We start from the raw sequence: 15,659 nt of genomic DNA, 5'->3' as shown, positions 1-15,659 counted from the left end.
TCTTTCTCCCGAGCGGACAGTCTCATTTGCTCCTGCGAGACTCGGGGATTGACCCTCGACTGATGATGATGTTGTCGTTCGGGGAACTCCCTAGCCACCCGCCGCCCGGTACTCTAGTGTCGACGGCGTCGATCGGGCGAAGGTGATCGGCGTCGATAGATTCTCGGCGCTGGGTGAGCAATCGGGCCGAGATTCCGACAATCACGGGTGTTGTGGGTTGCTAACTGGTGAAGCGAACAAAACATGGGAGTCTATACCTTTCCTTTTTGCTTGGGTCGATTGGCAGCCACATGCTGGACAGCGTGTGGCCTCGTTTCCTGATGAGGTGCGCTCCCTCAGCACGGGGTCCTCTTGGCGGTTGATAGCTGGCCGACGGCCTCCGCTCGGCCAAGGTTGAAGGCTCGAGAGGGGCTTCTTTCCTCCTGGCCGTCTGAGCTTCTTCCACGTTGATATATTCGTTTGCCTTCTTCAACATGTGGTCGTAGTCGTAGGGCGGCTTTCGGATGAGCGAGCGGAAGAAATCCCCATCGACTAAGCCCTAAGTGAAGGCATGCATCATTGTCTCGGATGAGACCATAGGGATATCCATGGTCGCTCGGTTGAAACGCTGGATGTAGGCTCGGAGGCTCTCTCTCGGCCCTTGCTTCATGGAAAATAAGCTGACGTTGGTCTTCTAGTAGCGTCAGCTATTGGCAAAGTGGTGGAGGAATGCCGCTCGGAATTCCTTGAAATTCCGAATTGATCCGTCCGGCATCCTCTGGAACCAACGTTGTGCGGAGCCGGACAGGGTGGTGAGGGTCTGTATTTGACTCCGTCGGTGTATTGGTGGAGAGTAGCGGCATTGTCGAACTTATCGAGATGGTCGTCCGGGTCGGTTGCGCCGCTGTACTACCTGATCGCTAGTGGGGCGTAGTGCCTCGGGAGCGAGTCCTGCAAGATTACTTCGGAAAATTGACGATTAATCCGCTCGGGAGATGACTCGATCTGAGGTGCCTTGCCCTTCTTGACATCCCGGGCGGGGGCTTCATCAGATGACCCTTGGTTGGCTTGAGCTAACTCGGACGGAGTCTGGAACAGGACCCGATGGAACTGAATAGGGGCGGGCGACGCGTCTCCTGGTGTGCCAGTCTGACCTTTATTCTGTGTCCAAGTGGAGTATTGCTCAGGTCGATCTTCTTGGGCCGCTCGGCCGCCCGATGCCGAGGTCGCCTGCTACGTCATCCGTTCGGCTAACGCTTTTTATTGCTGCTCTACTATCTATGCCGCTCGCGCTTGGATGAGCGCATCGAGTTCTTCGGGAGAGAGCGTCACGGTGTGTGAACGTTCAGCTTCCTCCATCTTCTCGGCTCGGATTCAGGTGCATTTCCACAGATGGCGCTAATTTGATCCTGTCCGAGAGTCGAGTCGACGGGCGCTGGGGACGTGGCGCTCTGTGATGTCTCCGGGTGGCCTCCAAGATGACGTGGACCTTCGGTGAGCCTACAACAAAGCCGAGACGGGAAGGAGTCCCCGGCGACGACCCTCCGACGCTCAAGTCAAGCGATGGCAAGATGAAGTAGAGGCAGAGTAACGAGACTATAGCTATAGTGAAGAATCGCGCATACCTCCGTCGAAGTCTAGGGGGCCTTATATAGGCTCCCGGGGAGGCGCGTGCACGCTTCTCGAGACGTGCACGCTTCCCAAAGTGTACCTCAGAATGGTCGTGTCAAAAAAGTGTCTGACGACATACCGCAACCGTCCGAGCATATCTCTGACATGACAGTGGAACCTTCCACCGTACGATTCTCTATTCGGTCCAACCGCCGACCATGTTGTCCGTCGGCGGCACCTGGCTCGAGGAGGATATCACTAGCTGTCTGCCTCCTTTGTTCTCTTTTGCACCTTTTGTCTGTTTCCGAGCCGAACGGGAGGGCCGCTCGGCCACCCCGGCGATCGAGCGTAAAGGCGTGTCGGACCGAGCGGGAAGGCCCCTCGGGCACATACTCGGATGGGAATGCGGCCTTAGTTGATCTGTAGCTCGGCCGAGCGGACGGGACGCTCGGCGCAGCAACTCCTCGATACGAGCAAATCATGAGCGTCGGAAGCCTGACCCATGGTCGAGCTATCTTTGCGCCAGCCCTGGCGCCCTCCTGGCCGAGCGGCCAAGGGACCTCTCCGATCGGCAAGACCCTTAGGTTGACCCTTTTGACTTTAACCCCCACGTGTCGTTGGCCACTGCCCATGTGGGTCCCCCTATGCTTACCACCGGATCAATGATTATTACTGATAGTTATATTTACTACGCATATCAGCTTGATATCCGCTAAGTTCTTTGAACTCACACCGTTGAGCTATTTCTATTTTAGGTAGCAGGTAGATTTTTTGGAGTCGCTTGGAGTATCCTATCTGTCGGTTCCCACGTCACATCCGAAGACCTGTTTTCTGGTTTCTTTAGTACTATGTTTAGTTTATGTACTCAGTGTATTTAGCATTGTATATTCCGATTTTGTTTCTAGTTTGTTGTGATGTGGTGTCTTGTATTGTTATGTTGTGTTGTGTAAGCCTAGCCGGTAGGGATGTAAATGAGCCAAGTCGCTCGTGAGCTATTTGAAGCTCGATTCGATAAAAGCTCGTTTGAGCTCGTTTAATGAGGCTCGTTAAGATAAACAAACCAAGCTCAAGCTTCACAATATTCGGCTCGTTAGCTCGTAAACATGTTCGTTAAGCTCATGAATCAATTTTTAAATAAAAAAATAATAGTTTTGATATTGAATTTATAGATTTTACACTCTACTTATGAAAAGCATAGACAAATATATTAAATTTATTTATTTGAATAAAATTATAAATTTTAATAAGAATATTATAATTTTTAAAAATATATAATTTAGTTTTTAATGAATATTTAAATTTATAATTTATATTTATTAAGCTCGTTTAGGCTCGATAAAAGCTCGAATAAGCTCGTGAGCCATAAATATATTCGTTAAATAAAGCTCGAGCTCGGCTCGATTATAAACGAGCCAAACTCAAACATCCAAGAGTTCGGCTCGGCTCGATTACACCCCCTACTAGCCGGCTAGCAGTCCTTATTTTTGGTCTGTGATGATTTCTATCGTTTTCCGCTGTGTTTTTTTGGATTTTTGTACGCCCGAGTGGGTTGTTTAAGATATATATATATATATATATATAACTACGTGGTTGTAAATATTTTGGTCCAGCTGAGTGGGTTGAGTATAAACTGCTTGGTTGTGTATATATTCCAGTCATATGTGGCTCATGTATATTTTAATATGTATAAATGCTTCAGATTGTCGCGTGTACAGGGGAGATGATACCGATTTTTTCCCCTGGCTGAGACTCGCCCCCAGCGGGGCATGACAACAAGTCCCCGAGACTACAACGGAAAAAACGTCATGTTATCACTTAGACACCCGCAGTTCGATATCTAACTATAATGTATTTATAAGAATTTTTTCTTCAAAGTGCAATGATGCTAGACTTCTGAGCTGCCCGTCATGAGCACTTCTCTTGATGACCTATGGAAAACTTTCATAGGACTTGACCGATCGCTTCAGATTCGGTGTTACCAAATTCATCTCTTTTTTTTTCTTTTTTTTTTCTTTTTGACTATTTACAATTATTTTTTAGAAGGGAAGCTTGACGTAACAGTAAAGTTATTACTTTGTGACTAGAAGGTCACAGATTTAAATCCTGAAAACAATTTTTTGTAAAAAATAAAATAAAATTACGTATACTAAATTCTTTCCTTGAATTCCGCATAACAAAAATTTGGTGTAGTGGATTTTTTTTTTTTTACAATTGTTTCTTAACGCACAGCAATCAGTCAAATCTCCAGCAGTCAGCTGTTCCATTATTGTCGTTAGCAAATCCAAACATTGCCACTTTATCAATGGTTTTCGTCATAATCGCACTGTAGCAACAGTTTACTGATTCATAATCAATTGCTCAACCATGAATTAAAGTATTTGGTTTACTATTTAATCAACCCTAATTGATTGCACTAGTCAATTAGAATTACTACAAAATGACCTTAACACCAAAATATCCTCATTTGAGGGTTTTCCTAGTTGACTGATTCAATCAAGTGATTGGATCAAATAACCATGAACATAAATTAGTTCTATTCAACCACTGAAAGCATAACTCAGCCTCCAATCAACTGGTATTTTGTACTAATCGATTGGTACACACCTATATTAATATCCTACTCTTGCTTAACTACATTCTCTCAACACTCTACACTCTACTATAGTAGAGTTTTACTTTAGATTTAAGGATATTGTTATCAATTAACTACAAATAATTAGAAAAAAAATAATTTATATAGTTTAAAAATATTATTGTCAATTAACTACAAATTAAACTTGGAAATATTTATTCAACAAACACTCCAACTTTACCTTATTTTAACTTTTGATTTTTATTTCCAAACCCTTCGTACTTTAACAATCTCTTAAATAATCTCTATAACAATCTCTTAAATAAGTACAAACTCTCCCAACCACTGCCTTAACATCGTTAATCGTCAAATCACTTATTCCAAATGCCAACCCACACTTTTGTATAAATAGAATAAGGTAATCAAAGCTTGAAACCTTTTCTTATACATAGTCAGAAGGCAATATCACCTATCAAAAAAACCTTGTTTGGATCTCAAAGGCTCTCGGAACTATGATGCAATGATAGGATATTCAAGTTATCACCCAGGTATTTACAGTTTAAGCCCCAGTTATGATGAATTTGTAAAAATTTTCCTCCAAATGAGACACGCAACTAAATGATGCTAGGCTCCTGGACTACCCGCTGCAAATGCTTCCCGATTTACTCTGGCAGCCGATGAAAAATTTTCGTGGAATCGGGTCGGTCACCCCAGGCTCAACGTTACCCAACCTGATTAATCATTTTTTTGTTTGGATCTCAAAGGGTCCACGGGGCTATGGTGCAGTGACAAGACATTCAGGTTGTCACCCAGGCACCCGCGGTTCGACTATGACGAATTTGTAGAAATTTTTCCTCCAAATGAAACACACAACTAAATGATGCTGGGCTCCTAGCTGCCCGCTGCGAGCGCTTTCCGATTTACCCTGGTGGCCTGTGGGAAATTTTCGTGGGACCGGGACGGTCACTCCAAACTCGTCGTTACCCAGCCTGATTAATCATTTTTTGTTTGAATCTCAAAGGACCCCCGGGGCTATGGTGCAGCGGCAGGACATCCAAATTATCACTCAGACATCCGTAATTCAAGCCCCAGCTATGACGAATTTGTAAAAAAATTTCCTTCAAATAGGACATGCAACTAAAGGATGCTGAACTCCTGGGCTGCCCGCTGTGAGCGCTTCCCTATTTTACCCTAGTGGTCAGTGAAAAACTTTCGTGGGACCGAACCAGTCACCCTAAGCTCGATGTTACCCAGCATGATTAATCATTTTTTTTTTGTTTAGATCTCAAAGACCCTCCAAATGAGGCACGCAACTAAAGGATAATAGGCTCCTAGATTGCTCGCTGCAAGCGCTTCCTGATTTACCCTGATGATAGATAGAAAACTTTTATAGGATCAAGCTGATCATCCTAAATTCGATATTATCCCGTCTAATTAATTATTTTTTTTATCTCAAATGTATATAATCCGAAATCACTTTAGTTTAGGATGGTTAGTTCGACATGCACGTAAAATTTTACAAATTTCGAATTTTGTAGAAACGATTATGATTTTTTTTTTAATTGAACTACTAAACGTTTCAACACTGAATCAACTGCTTGCTATAGTATTTTGTCAAGTGGCACTTGATCCAATTAATTAGAATAGTTAGTTCCTACAATCTTCTTATAAGGACGGTGTTAAGACTATGTAAGTCGATGCATACCAATGCTAATAATCCAATATAACGTGATTCAAAACTTTCATTTCTACTCCATGGTCCATGTTAGCATGGCCAGTAGCTTTCTCCTTCTCGGATATCATTCAAAATTAGAGAAACCTCTTACAACAATATTCATACAAGATTTACAGATAGGAAAGCTTAGAAGAGTAAGCTACAAACACAAGAGAAAAAGCTCAAGAGATTAGATAATAAATGTTTCGTTGACTTTAAATGCTCATCTAAGCCCCCCTTCAAAATTTTCAAATTTCACTATCTATTATGATTTTATGCTATTGATTAGCCAATTAAATTCATTATCAATTGACTATGTTTCTATCATTATGATCTTCAATGTACCAACGATCATTTTAGTCAACTAGCTCCCACCATCAATCCACAATTTCACTAAAGACCTTAGATCATCCAACTATTCTAACTTCCCTAGTCGACTTAGCTCACTACTTGACTAGGAACACCCACCAATCAACTAGAGCCTCTGTAATCATCCTAATAATTACCAAGTTCAACTAGGGCATGTGGAGGACAGAGTCAATTGGTTTTCTATCTTGTATTTGGCAGCACCTTGTGATGGTCAAAGTCTCAGGCGAAGACATTTAATTGGGCAAGTAATTAGACTGGGTCGTATTAATTGGAAACTATTGATTTCTTGGGCAAGTAATAAGATAAGAGCAAGTAGTTACTCTGATGATTAAGGAGCAGGTGAAGACTGAGTATGCAATGCCTGCTTCTCCACTTAATCTCTTCTCTCACGCTACCAAATGATATCAGATCAGAGCAAGAATGCTTCAAGCCTGCTTCTCTCACCTCTATATAAACCTACTAATGCATTGCATTCACCACCAGACGAGCGAGCTAGCTCAGTGATACAGATCAGAGGCATGGCTGTTAAGCTGCTCATCGCACTCCTTGCCTTGGCTTCCCTTCATGCTGTATTGGCTTCAGATCCTAGTCCCCTCCAGGACTTTTGCGTTGCCGATGACAACCCCAAAGGTGCATATCTTTACTCCTCGCCAACAAGCAAGTGCTTTCATTTCTAGCACACATGCATATGTTTATCATACCTTCTTGCAGTGTTCGTCAATGGCGCGATATGCAAGAACATGAACGACGTCACAGCCAACGACTTCTACACTTCTGGCCTCGACAAGCCTGGCAACACTGTCAATGATGTTGGCTCCAATGTCACCGCCATCAACGTGAATAAGATCCCTGGGCTGAACACCCTCGGCATCTCCTTGGTTCGCATTGATTATGCACCAAATGGGCTCAACCCTCCTCACACCCACCCTCGAGCCACTGAGATCCTCGTTGTGCTAGAAGGAGAACTCTATGTGGGCTTTGTGACATCCAATATCGGCCAAACCAACCGCCTCTTCACCAAGAATTTGAAGAAGGGTGACGTCTTTGTATTCCCCCAAGGCCTCATCCACTTCCAACTCAACACAGGCAAGTGCAACACAATTGCACTCGCCGGTCTCAGCAGTCAAAACCCGGGGGTCATTACCATCGCCAAAGCTGTGTTCGGATCGACACCACCCATCTCCGATGATGTGCTCGCAAAGGCTTTTCAGGTGGACAAACACCTCGTTGACTGGCTCCAAGCTCAACAATGGACGGACAACAATAACTAGCCAGCCAGTGAACTATTTTCATGCATTGATTGTATTACAAGCCATTGTGTGTCCTTTATATCTTAAAATTCATAGTTAAAATGGTTAATTTGATATATGAAATGAATAAAAGAAGGGAAAAGAAACAACATTTATCTATGAATACAAAGCTGCAATTCAACGTGAGCATTATCTTGTGTGATGCATCTTTTGTTAACTTTTAAGGCCTTTACATATACTAACTATAAACTAACTGTTAGGGATCAGACAGACTAATTAAAGGAAGGGTGAATAGCAAACACCGTAATTATGAAACTTCACATCGCTCATATGAATGTTAGCTCAATTAGTTTAAATAAAAAAGAAATGGAAAATGAAAGAAATAGCAAGCAAATCAAACACCGAAATTTAATGTGGTTAGGCAATCAAACTTCAACTACATAGCCTATCGATCCTTTAGGTGAATCACCTCCAAGACAGCCACTAAATTTTTCTCCTTCATGATAGACTTTCAGAGATAGAGAAAACCACTTAAAACTTGTTGAAGTTTCACAATGAAGCACAAGGAAAGAATAAAATGAAAATTAGAATGAACTCAGCAACTGAATTGGCTGCAAGTACGTTGGGAGCATTAGTTTTTAATCTCTTTTAATAGCTTCTGATTCAATTGATTACAGTTATTATTCAATGCCCAACAGTCGACTGAAAATCTCCAGCAACCGACTATTCCACTATTGTCGTTAGCAAACCCAACCTCAATCACTTTATCAATGGTTCTCGCTTTGTTGGCACTATAGTAATAGTGGATTAGAATTTTCTAACAATCAACTGGTCCATATGATGTCAATAAAAATAATCGACTAGTGAGCCCTAATAGATTGTATCAGTCAACTAATAATCAATATCAATAGAGTAGAATTACTACAAACCAACCTTAACATCAAAATCTTTTCATTTAAAGTTTCACTAATCGACATATATTTTGTATCAATCGACTAATACACTAGCTTCAACCATTCTAAGGTCGAGTCCACCTATGTTGAAATTCTACCCTCACCTAGATACAATCTTTCGATGCAACTCCCATAGAATTTTACTTTAACCTTGAAATCATCTTCTTTCAAACTCCACGTCCTTCGGATGCATTCGATCTCAGGGCTCCTTTTTGTGCTATCCTTCATACCTTTACCTTTAAAGTTCGCTTCCCTTGGCTCCTCTCAGATGCTCCTTGTCCTGCCATCTCTTAGTTGCTCCACATCATCCTTCACATATCTCCATGGACCTCAAGCCACTGAATGTCCAATCACCTTGGTCATGTCAAGCCATCTCCAAGTGTACTCCACCAAGTTCTATAAGGCTCAAATGCACATCAAAACTAAAAGAAAATCTAAAACTTTTTTCCACACATCAAAACTATAATAACTCCTAATCACCATCGATGTCATTTGCACCAACACTAACTTTCAGCAAGAACATCATGCTAATGGAAATCTAAGTATCAAAACTAGGATTTCCTATTATAATTCCATTAGTAATGCCCGTTAATAATGAGAAAATCTCATTAGTGTTCCTATTCCTAAAGACTCATTGGAGACTCATTGGAACTTACAAACTAAAGCTTAACCAACCGAAAAAAAACTCCTCAAGAGAAGGCAATATCACCAATGATGAGAACGTTTCATTGATACACTGCCCCATTGATTAGGACGGAGAATCAGGATTTGCTGATACAGAAGTTCTCATGCAATTGATTTTATTCAATTATGTCAACTTACGACCGGTTATGTAGGACAATCTTAGAATCCCATTGAGACACTCAAGCAATTTGAAAGTGGGTGTCAAGAGTTCTTCATTTGCAAAGTCTACAAACATTCCTCTTTGAATGGTGGTCTCCTCTCAAATTCAGAGAGATGCATCTCATGCTAGAATCCAGTTGCTAGATCTGTTAGGCAACGAAGGAAAGTTGTTGGCATACGTGCAGATGTGTAGCTATTATTTCCTATTTAGTTGTCAAGTAGGGATATTTCTGTAATTATTCATTTTTCAAGGTTATTATAAATAAGACTTAATTGGAATAGGAAGAGAATGCTCTTATTTTCATTCACAAAATCATATATGCTGAATTCAACATGGTATTAGAGTAAACCCTAATCGTCTCTCCAAACTCTAGTCGTCACTCCAAGACCCTAGGTGTCTCTCCGATCACAACCGTTGAAGAACTGCTAACTCTAGCCAGCTCTCCTTCGTCTCTCAAGTCTTAATCAGGACAGTTGGAGAAGTGCAATTGGGGCAGATAAGTCTTGATTAAAGCACTCGATGGCATGACTAAAGAGAGTGATCTTTGTTACAACAGTCGAACATGGTGACAACAAAATTAAAGGTACTTTTTTTTTTAATTACAGGTACTTATGAACATCGTTCTCACCAAATCAATTAAACTTATGAAACAGACTACCTTGTCTAGTAAACCCTAATCTTGGAATCATGATGCTCTAGTTGTAATCATGCTTGCTATTTATTCAGGATATCAATGATGGGAAAAGAAAATCAGATACTACTATTCTTGGACTTAGCAAATAATACTCAAAGAATTCTCTCATGATGCTCTGGTTGATCAACTCAATGCAACCACAGCTTGAATGAGGTTACCTTCTCCTAGATATATCATAGAAGATTTATGATGATGATGCTCAAACTTACTCCCAATTAGGTAATGATGCCCAATTACTTATATGAGGTGAGGAAAAGGTTTCATGGTACTAAATAAGGTGATGATAATTACAGTATTTTTCTGAACTTAATGGATTTTGACAAGAACTTGACTACTATCAGTATTTTCAAGCATCCTGTGCGGTTGATGCAGCACAGTTTCATAAATTAATAGAAAAAAAAAGGTGTATGATTTCTAGCAAGACTAAATATTAAATAATATATTTGATTAGATAAGAATATTAGTTCTTGGGTGTGATCCTATACAACAAGCATATAGCCATATGCAACAGGAAAAGTGTAGATGTAATGTTATGTTGTCAATTATCTTTACTTACCGATTAGAGATGTTTGTTGACACCTTCACTGTAACTATAAAACCTAATGCAGCTAAAAGTGACTCTATAATGGAAGGAGAACAAGATGACAAAAAGTGTAATTACTGAGGAAACTAAGACATATAAGGGCACAAGCTGGAACCTTCTTGGTCATTTAACATGTGGCTGAGGTGGAAAAATATTTAGCTGTCCACAGCCTAAAGATCACGTCTGAAACTCTTGATGCCAAGCTGCCAAGAGAAATCAATCCTTCCAGTCGATTGTCTAAGAAATACAAACTCTCAAGCTCCTTATGGCAAGACTTGAGTCTCCTTCCACCACAGCTACTCCTTATTCTCATCTTGTACTTTCAGGTATACCATCTCTATCCTTTAATACTAGTTATATTGTCCAAAATATCAATTGTATTTATGATGACTTGTGGATTTTAGATTCTCAAGCATCTAGTGCTCATAAAAATTTTATCACCTATTGTTCTTGTTCTAGCCAAGATAAAGTCAACAGAGCAGATGGGTCTTTATCTCCTATTGTTAAGAAAGGTTCTATAAAATGCACTTCTTCCATTAGTTGCCTTTTGATAACCTGGCTCTCTTATACATTTCAAATAAAACAGGAAAGCCTGATTTCTGATTCCCAGTTAACAGGTTTCCTTGGCATGCCTGGTCCAGTTTTAAAAATACTGCCTACTCCAAACAATTCATTAGATAGTGATCACCTAAATCTTCAAGTTGAAGGTGCAAGGTTCCCACCTTATGTAATGAAACTTGAAAAAAAAACTAGTTATACAATCGAGCATTTACTCAAGAAGTTTTAAGAATACCAAATGCAATCATTTCTGTGCTGTAGTCTGAACAGATGTTGCAGAAGCCAGCTCTTCTTCGGTGACCGGCTTGTGCAGCTGCATTGACAGAAAACTAGAGTCATGACATGTAAATGCATTTGCAACTAAAGGATGGGTTGCGATATATGTTCCCATATCAAACAAAAACCATTATGGAAAGAGTGCAAATAACAAATACCTAAATTAAGATCAGAGCTGAGAATAATCAAAATGAAAGAAAAGGTGGATGCAATCGAAATAAAGATAAAGCTATGTCCATCGCAATTACTAAGAAACTGGTGCGCACGTGTATATGAAACATCATAGCTTGTATGTATAACAGCCAAGTACTAAATTCAACTACAAAGAAACCAAGCGTAACATATCCTGAAACAAACCATACTGATTGTTGACCAAGTCTTGTAGCCAATGTAAACTAGCTAAACAACAACCTAATCTACCATGACTAAATTCCTGATATGAAGCTGCCCCAGATAATAGAATAGAAAAGAACTCAAGCAGTATATTTGCTTTACAAACCCAAATGCTCTTGGATTCAACTAATCAGAATTTTCCAGAAAACCATTATTAGGAATAGGGCAAAGAAGATCAAGACACTTCTGATCATTGAAGGTTAATGGATAGATGATCCACTGCTCTACATCTAATGGATTTCAAATCCTTCTTGTATATATAATGTACAATAGCCAAACCAAACTAGAGCAAATTTTCCTCCAATTTTCTCTGAACAAATATCCGTACTGTGTATGCCAATTTCACAAAAAAAAAGTTTTAAAGAGAAAAGAAATGGGATTCTTCAAACTTAAAAGCACCAGGTCTGATGGCTTCCATGCTTCATACTGTACCAATCAAATTAGAGTACAGTTAGATCAGACATTTGTAACTTTGTCAATGATTTTGCTAACCAGATCTATATTAAGGAGGTGAAAACTACATTAAGCCTTGTTCCAAAAAGGGAAAATCATGGCACATTAAATTGTTTCAGAGCAATCAGTGTTTGCAATGTATTGTATGATCACAAAAAATATTATGAACTGGCTCTTATTTGTTCCCCAACAGACATCTCTAAGCCAAGCAAGCTTTGTGCCTGCAGCACATAAGAGACTGATCACATTATATCTCAAATGAAGTGCAAAAATAGTTATTGGTTTAATGATCGACACAGGCAATGAGCATTCCATATTTTGATCTGTTGATCTGACGATTGCCATGAGCATTTCAACATAGAGATGCATAATTATTTGGTGAAAATGACATATAAAAACTATAATAAGATATTCTGTTACATTCAGGACACTCAAATTTGCATTGAGGTTTCCCAGGTTCACCAAAGCAAAGAACATTGCACCTTCAAAAATATGCTACAAAGTAGGCTCCTTTGGTGTTACACGTTAGAAAGTAGAAAAAGGACCCTAACTTGATTGGGTTGGGCAACAATTGTTGGATGTACCATTTAAGTTTGCTCTTTGTTTAGGACCTCAGCAAGAATTCGTCACTTCATTTGAGTTTTGAATGGCAAGACAAACCTGGAGTGAGGAGTATTGATCACTCCTAACCGACATTATTTCGACTAATGGGGACATGGGCATCAAAATATCCATAATGATGAAATTTTATAGTTGTATTTTCTCGAGATTCTTATCAATCACTAGCATAGGCAATAAGATTACAATTTGTTTAGGATAAGACAAGCTGCAAATGGTTGCATTGGTAGAAGCCAAGGGAGTCCTATTCATGTCGATGAAGTGATGAAAGATATATGCCTATAAGCAAGATATGTCGGCAGTCATTGCCAGTCAAATCCTAGAAGGGGATAGTATAAGCTTGTGAGAGGTAAAATGGAGAGGGAACTAACCAACAAAATTGTTGTAGAGCCCCAGTATATTAAAACATATTTGCGGTGATCTAAGACTTGAAGTTAGGACATGAATAATAGGTTTTTTCTGACCTCACATAAATAGCAAGGAAGCATTTTGCATATTTGTTGAACAAGGAGTTGTCACCAATTAGTACACCAAGAGGTTGCCATATTCTAGAGATTAAAGGTTGAGCGTAGAGTTTGTAGGAGACATCCAAAAGATCAACACGAAGTGGCATGTCCTTTACTGGAGCATTTTTAAAATTGTTGAAGAAGTGTGATTGAAGAATTATTTGACTGTGTTGAATTGTCATGTTGTTGATTATAATCATCATCATGTGAATGAAAAATGTGTAATTATACGTATCACCTCTATGCTTAGGCAATTCAAATCATCACTGAAGGAATTAGCAGGGTTAATGGCGATCTTGGTATAGAAGAGTTTACTGAGTTGTGTGCCAGTGGAGAGTTGACAGAAAGAGACCATAATGGATACTATCATGGAACTCAGGTTAGACCATATAATGGGATATTAATTGAAGCTACAATTCATTCATGCAAGGACAATGAAGACAATCAAATCGGCACAACACAGCTGATGCAATAAAACGGAGTAGTTCATCCTCACCTTCATCATTAACGTACCATGGTTGCATGTTGATGGTGACTCGAGGCTTAATCTAAGTTAGTGGACTTAACCTAATTAACTAGTCACTACTATCAGATTATTAACACGATATAGTTATGAGTTATTACTTGATCTTGTTATGTGATCTTGACATAAGCATAAAAGAATGACCATTGTGATAAATTGACTATAATAAACACTCAATGTAATATATAATGATTAAGTCATGACTATTGGAATTGTACTCCTTAAATCATAAACGAGACATTTTAAAATGTCTATATATAAAGCTTTATAGACATTTTATAATAAAAAATTAACTAAAATAACATAATCATCCCAAGTCAGTGATGTGTTGAAGAAAGAATGGACTCATCGAATAGGATGACAAATACCCTAAGATGCTACAAAATTTAATTATTGTGTATACTCACCATTGATAGTTGAAGGATAAATTAAAACAAATTTACATGAAAAGAAATTTACAACATCAGTGAAAGACAGGGCAAAGACCATATAGAAAAACGTAACAAAGACAGGCAGCATGAATCGAGAAGAAGAAGAAGTACTCACTGCATTAGCAACAGGAAACCAGTGGAAGCAACGTGGGAGCAGATCGTCTGACGACGGGAGGTTGTCATGATTCCAGTATGTCAAGTTCGTGAACTCAGCACGGGAAACCCACCGGCCAAATCCCCCTCCGGTAGTTTCTGAGCACTTTTCACTTCCCGATCTTTTCTTGTCTAGAACATAACCTAGATTTGAAGGGGGAAATCTGTTTTTACTTCAATTCTTGATCTAAAATATCCAATGTTTACCCAAATTGTAAATTCAACCTCGATATCCTTGAGGAAGAGGAATGGTGACGCCCTCCAACTTCCTCCCTCGGAAGAACGCCTCTTCGACGCGCAGATCATCCACCATAACATCTACATGACGCGCCACACGCAAAGATCAGGAGAGCGCAACAATCATGAGAGCGAAGGTGAGGGAGGAGGGAAGAACCTGTCTTTCTGGGCTTGAAGTAGTGGGACACGGGGCAAGGGCCATCCTGCTTGATGGAACAGGGGAGGAGATGGACGCGACCGGTGAGATCTATGGCGGGGGACTCACCAGAAGGGTGGAAGTTTATGGCCCCTGCGAAGCCCTCGCCGCCGGCGCACGTCATATCGGATTCTAGCTTCCACGAAAAGGGCTGGCAAAGAACCCTAGAATTTCTAAAGTTGGTTTTATGCTAATTGGCCATTATTGAGCGCGCTTAGACAGTGTTCCCGCGCTTGAGAAGATCCGGCTGCGTCGGGTCTAAGCTGCATGAGCCAGAGCGCCTCTTCGGCCAACTCGACCGTATGCGGTCATCCTACTCGAGCTTGATCCCCTGTCCTTCGACGCCTTCTCCAACGACCTCCTCGATGAGACTGTCATCCTGCATAAAGTCCTCGACGCCGTGGTCCACCAAATCTTCATGGAGCTACAGAATTAGATCCGGCCAAGGTTGCCCTACTCGACGGCCTCTTGATGACCCAGTAAGCGATGAAAACTACTGGCGGCGACATGCATCAAGGAGATGCTACCGCCTACTGGCGAATCTAGAGATAATTTTTTTCAGGAGGGCTACAGCATGATTTTATAACAACAAATATATTTGATTCAAAGTCGTAAAAGAATAAAATACGAAATTAATAAATTATAAAATTACTAGTAGACTATAACTTATCATGGATAAAAAAAAGCGGAGGCAATTGCATTTTTCAGTTTTTCCCTCCTTTGAAAATATTATAATATTTACTCAT

General features: G+C 40.3%; 2 protein-coding genes across 3 annotated transcripts; one reads left to right on the top strand and one right to left on the bottom strand.

Moving 5' to 3' along the window:
* The first annotated feature begins 6,501 nt into the window (after nt 1–6,501).
* On the top strand, nt 6,502–7,709 carry LOC122023831 (putative germin-like protein 2-2). Its single transcript, XM_042582207.1, has 2 exons — nt 6,502–6,875; nt 6,957–7,709. The coding sequence occupies exons 1-2, from the start codon at nt 6,644–6,646 to the stop codon at nt 7,514–7,516; spliced, it is 792 nt and encodes a 263-aa protein (XP_042438141.1). The 5' UTR covers nt 6,502–6,643; the 3' UTR covers nt 7,517–7,709.
* A 738-nt stretch (nt 7,710–8,447) lies between these two features.
* Nucleotides 8,448–15,398, bottom strand: LOC122023832 (ribonuclease H2 subunit C-like). 2 transcript variants are annotated; one of them, XM_042582209.1, is made up of 5 exons: nt 14,875–15,398; nt 14,706–14,798; nt 14,443–14,624; nt 11,363–11,440; nt 8,448–8,786 (listed from the first exon to the last, which is right to left on the bottom strand). In XM_042582209.1, the coding sequence occupies exons 1-4, from the start codon at nt 15,035–15,037 to the stop codon at nt 11,372–11,374; spliced, it is 507 nt and encodes a 168-aa protein (XP_042438143.1). In that variant the 5' UTR covers nt 15,038–15,398; the 3' UTR covers nt 8,448–8,786; nt 11,363–11,371. The 2 variants fall into 2 exon arrangements, with proteins under 2 accessions (XP_042438143.1, XP_042438142.1); XM_042582208.1 differs by lacking the exon at nt 8,448–8,786 and having other exon boundaries at nt 11,148–11,440; nt 14,875–15,396.
* Between the last annotated feature and the right edge of the window lie 261 nt (nt 15,399–15,659).

Source organism: Zingiber officinale, chromosome 9B, assembly GCF_018446385.1.
Source record: "Zingiber officinale cultivar Zhangliang chromosome 9B, Zo_v1.1, whole genome shotgun sequence".
NCBI classification, from domain to species: domain Eukaryota; kingdom Viridiplantae; phylum Streptophyta; class Magnoliopsida; order Zingiberales; family Zingiberaceae; genus Zingiber; species Zingiber officinale.
The sequence above is the reverse complement of the archived record's forward strand: the minus strand, read 5'-3'. Positions and strand labels throughout refer to the sequence as shown.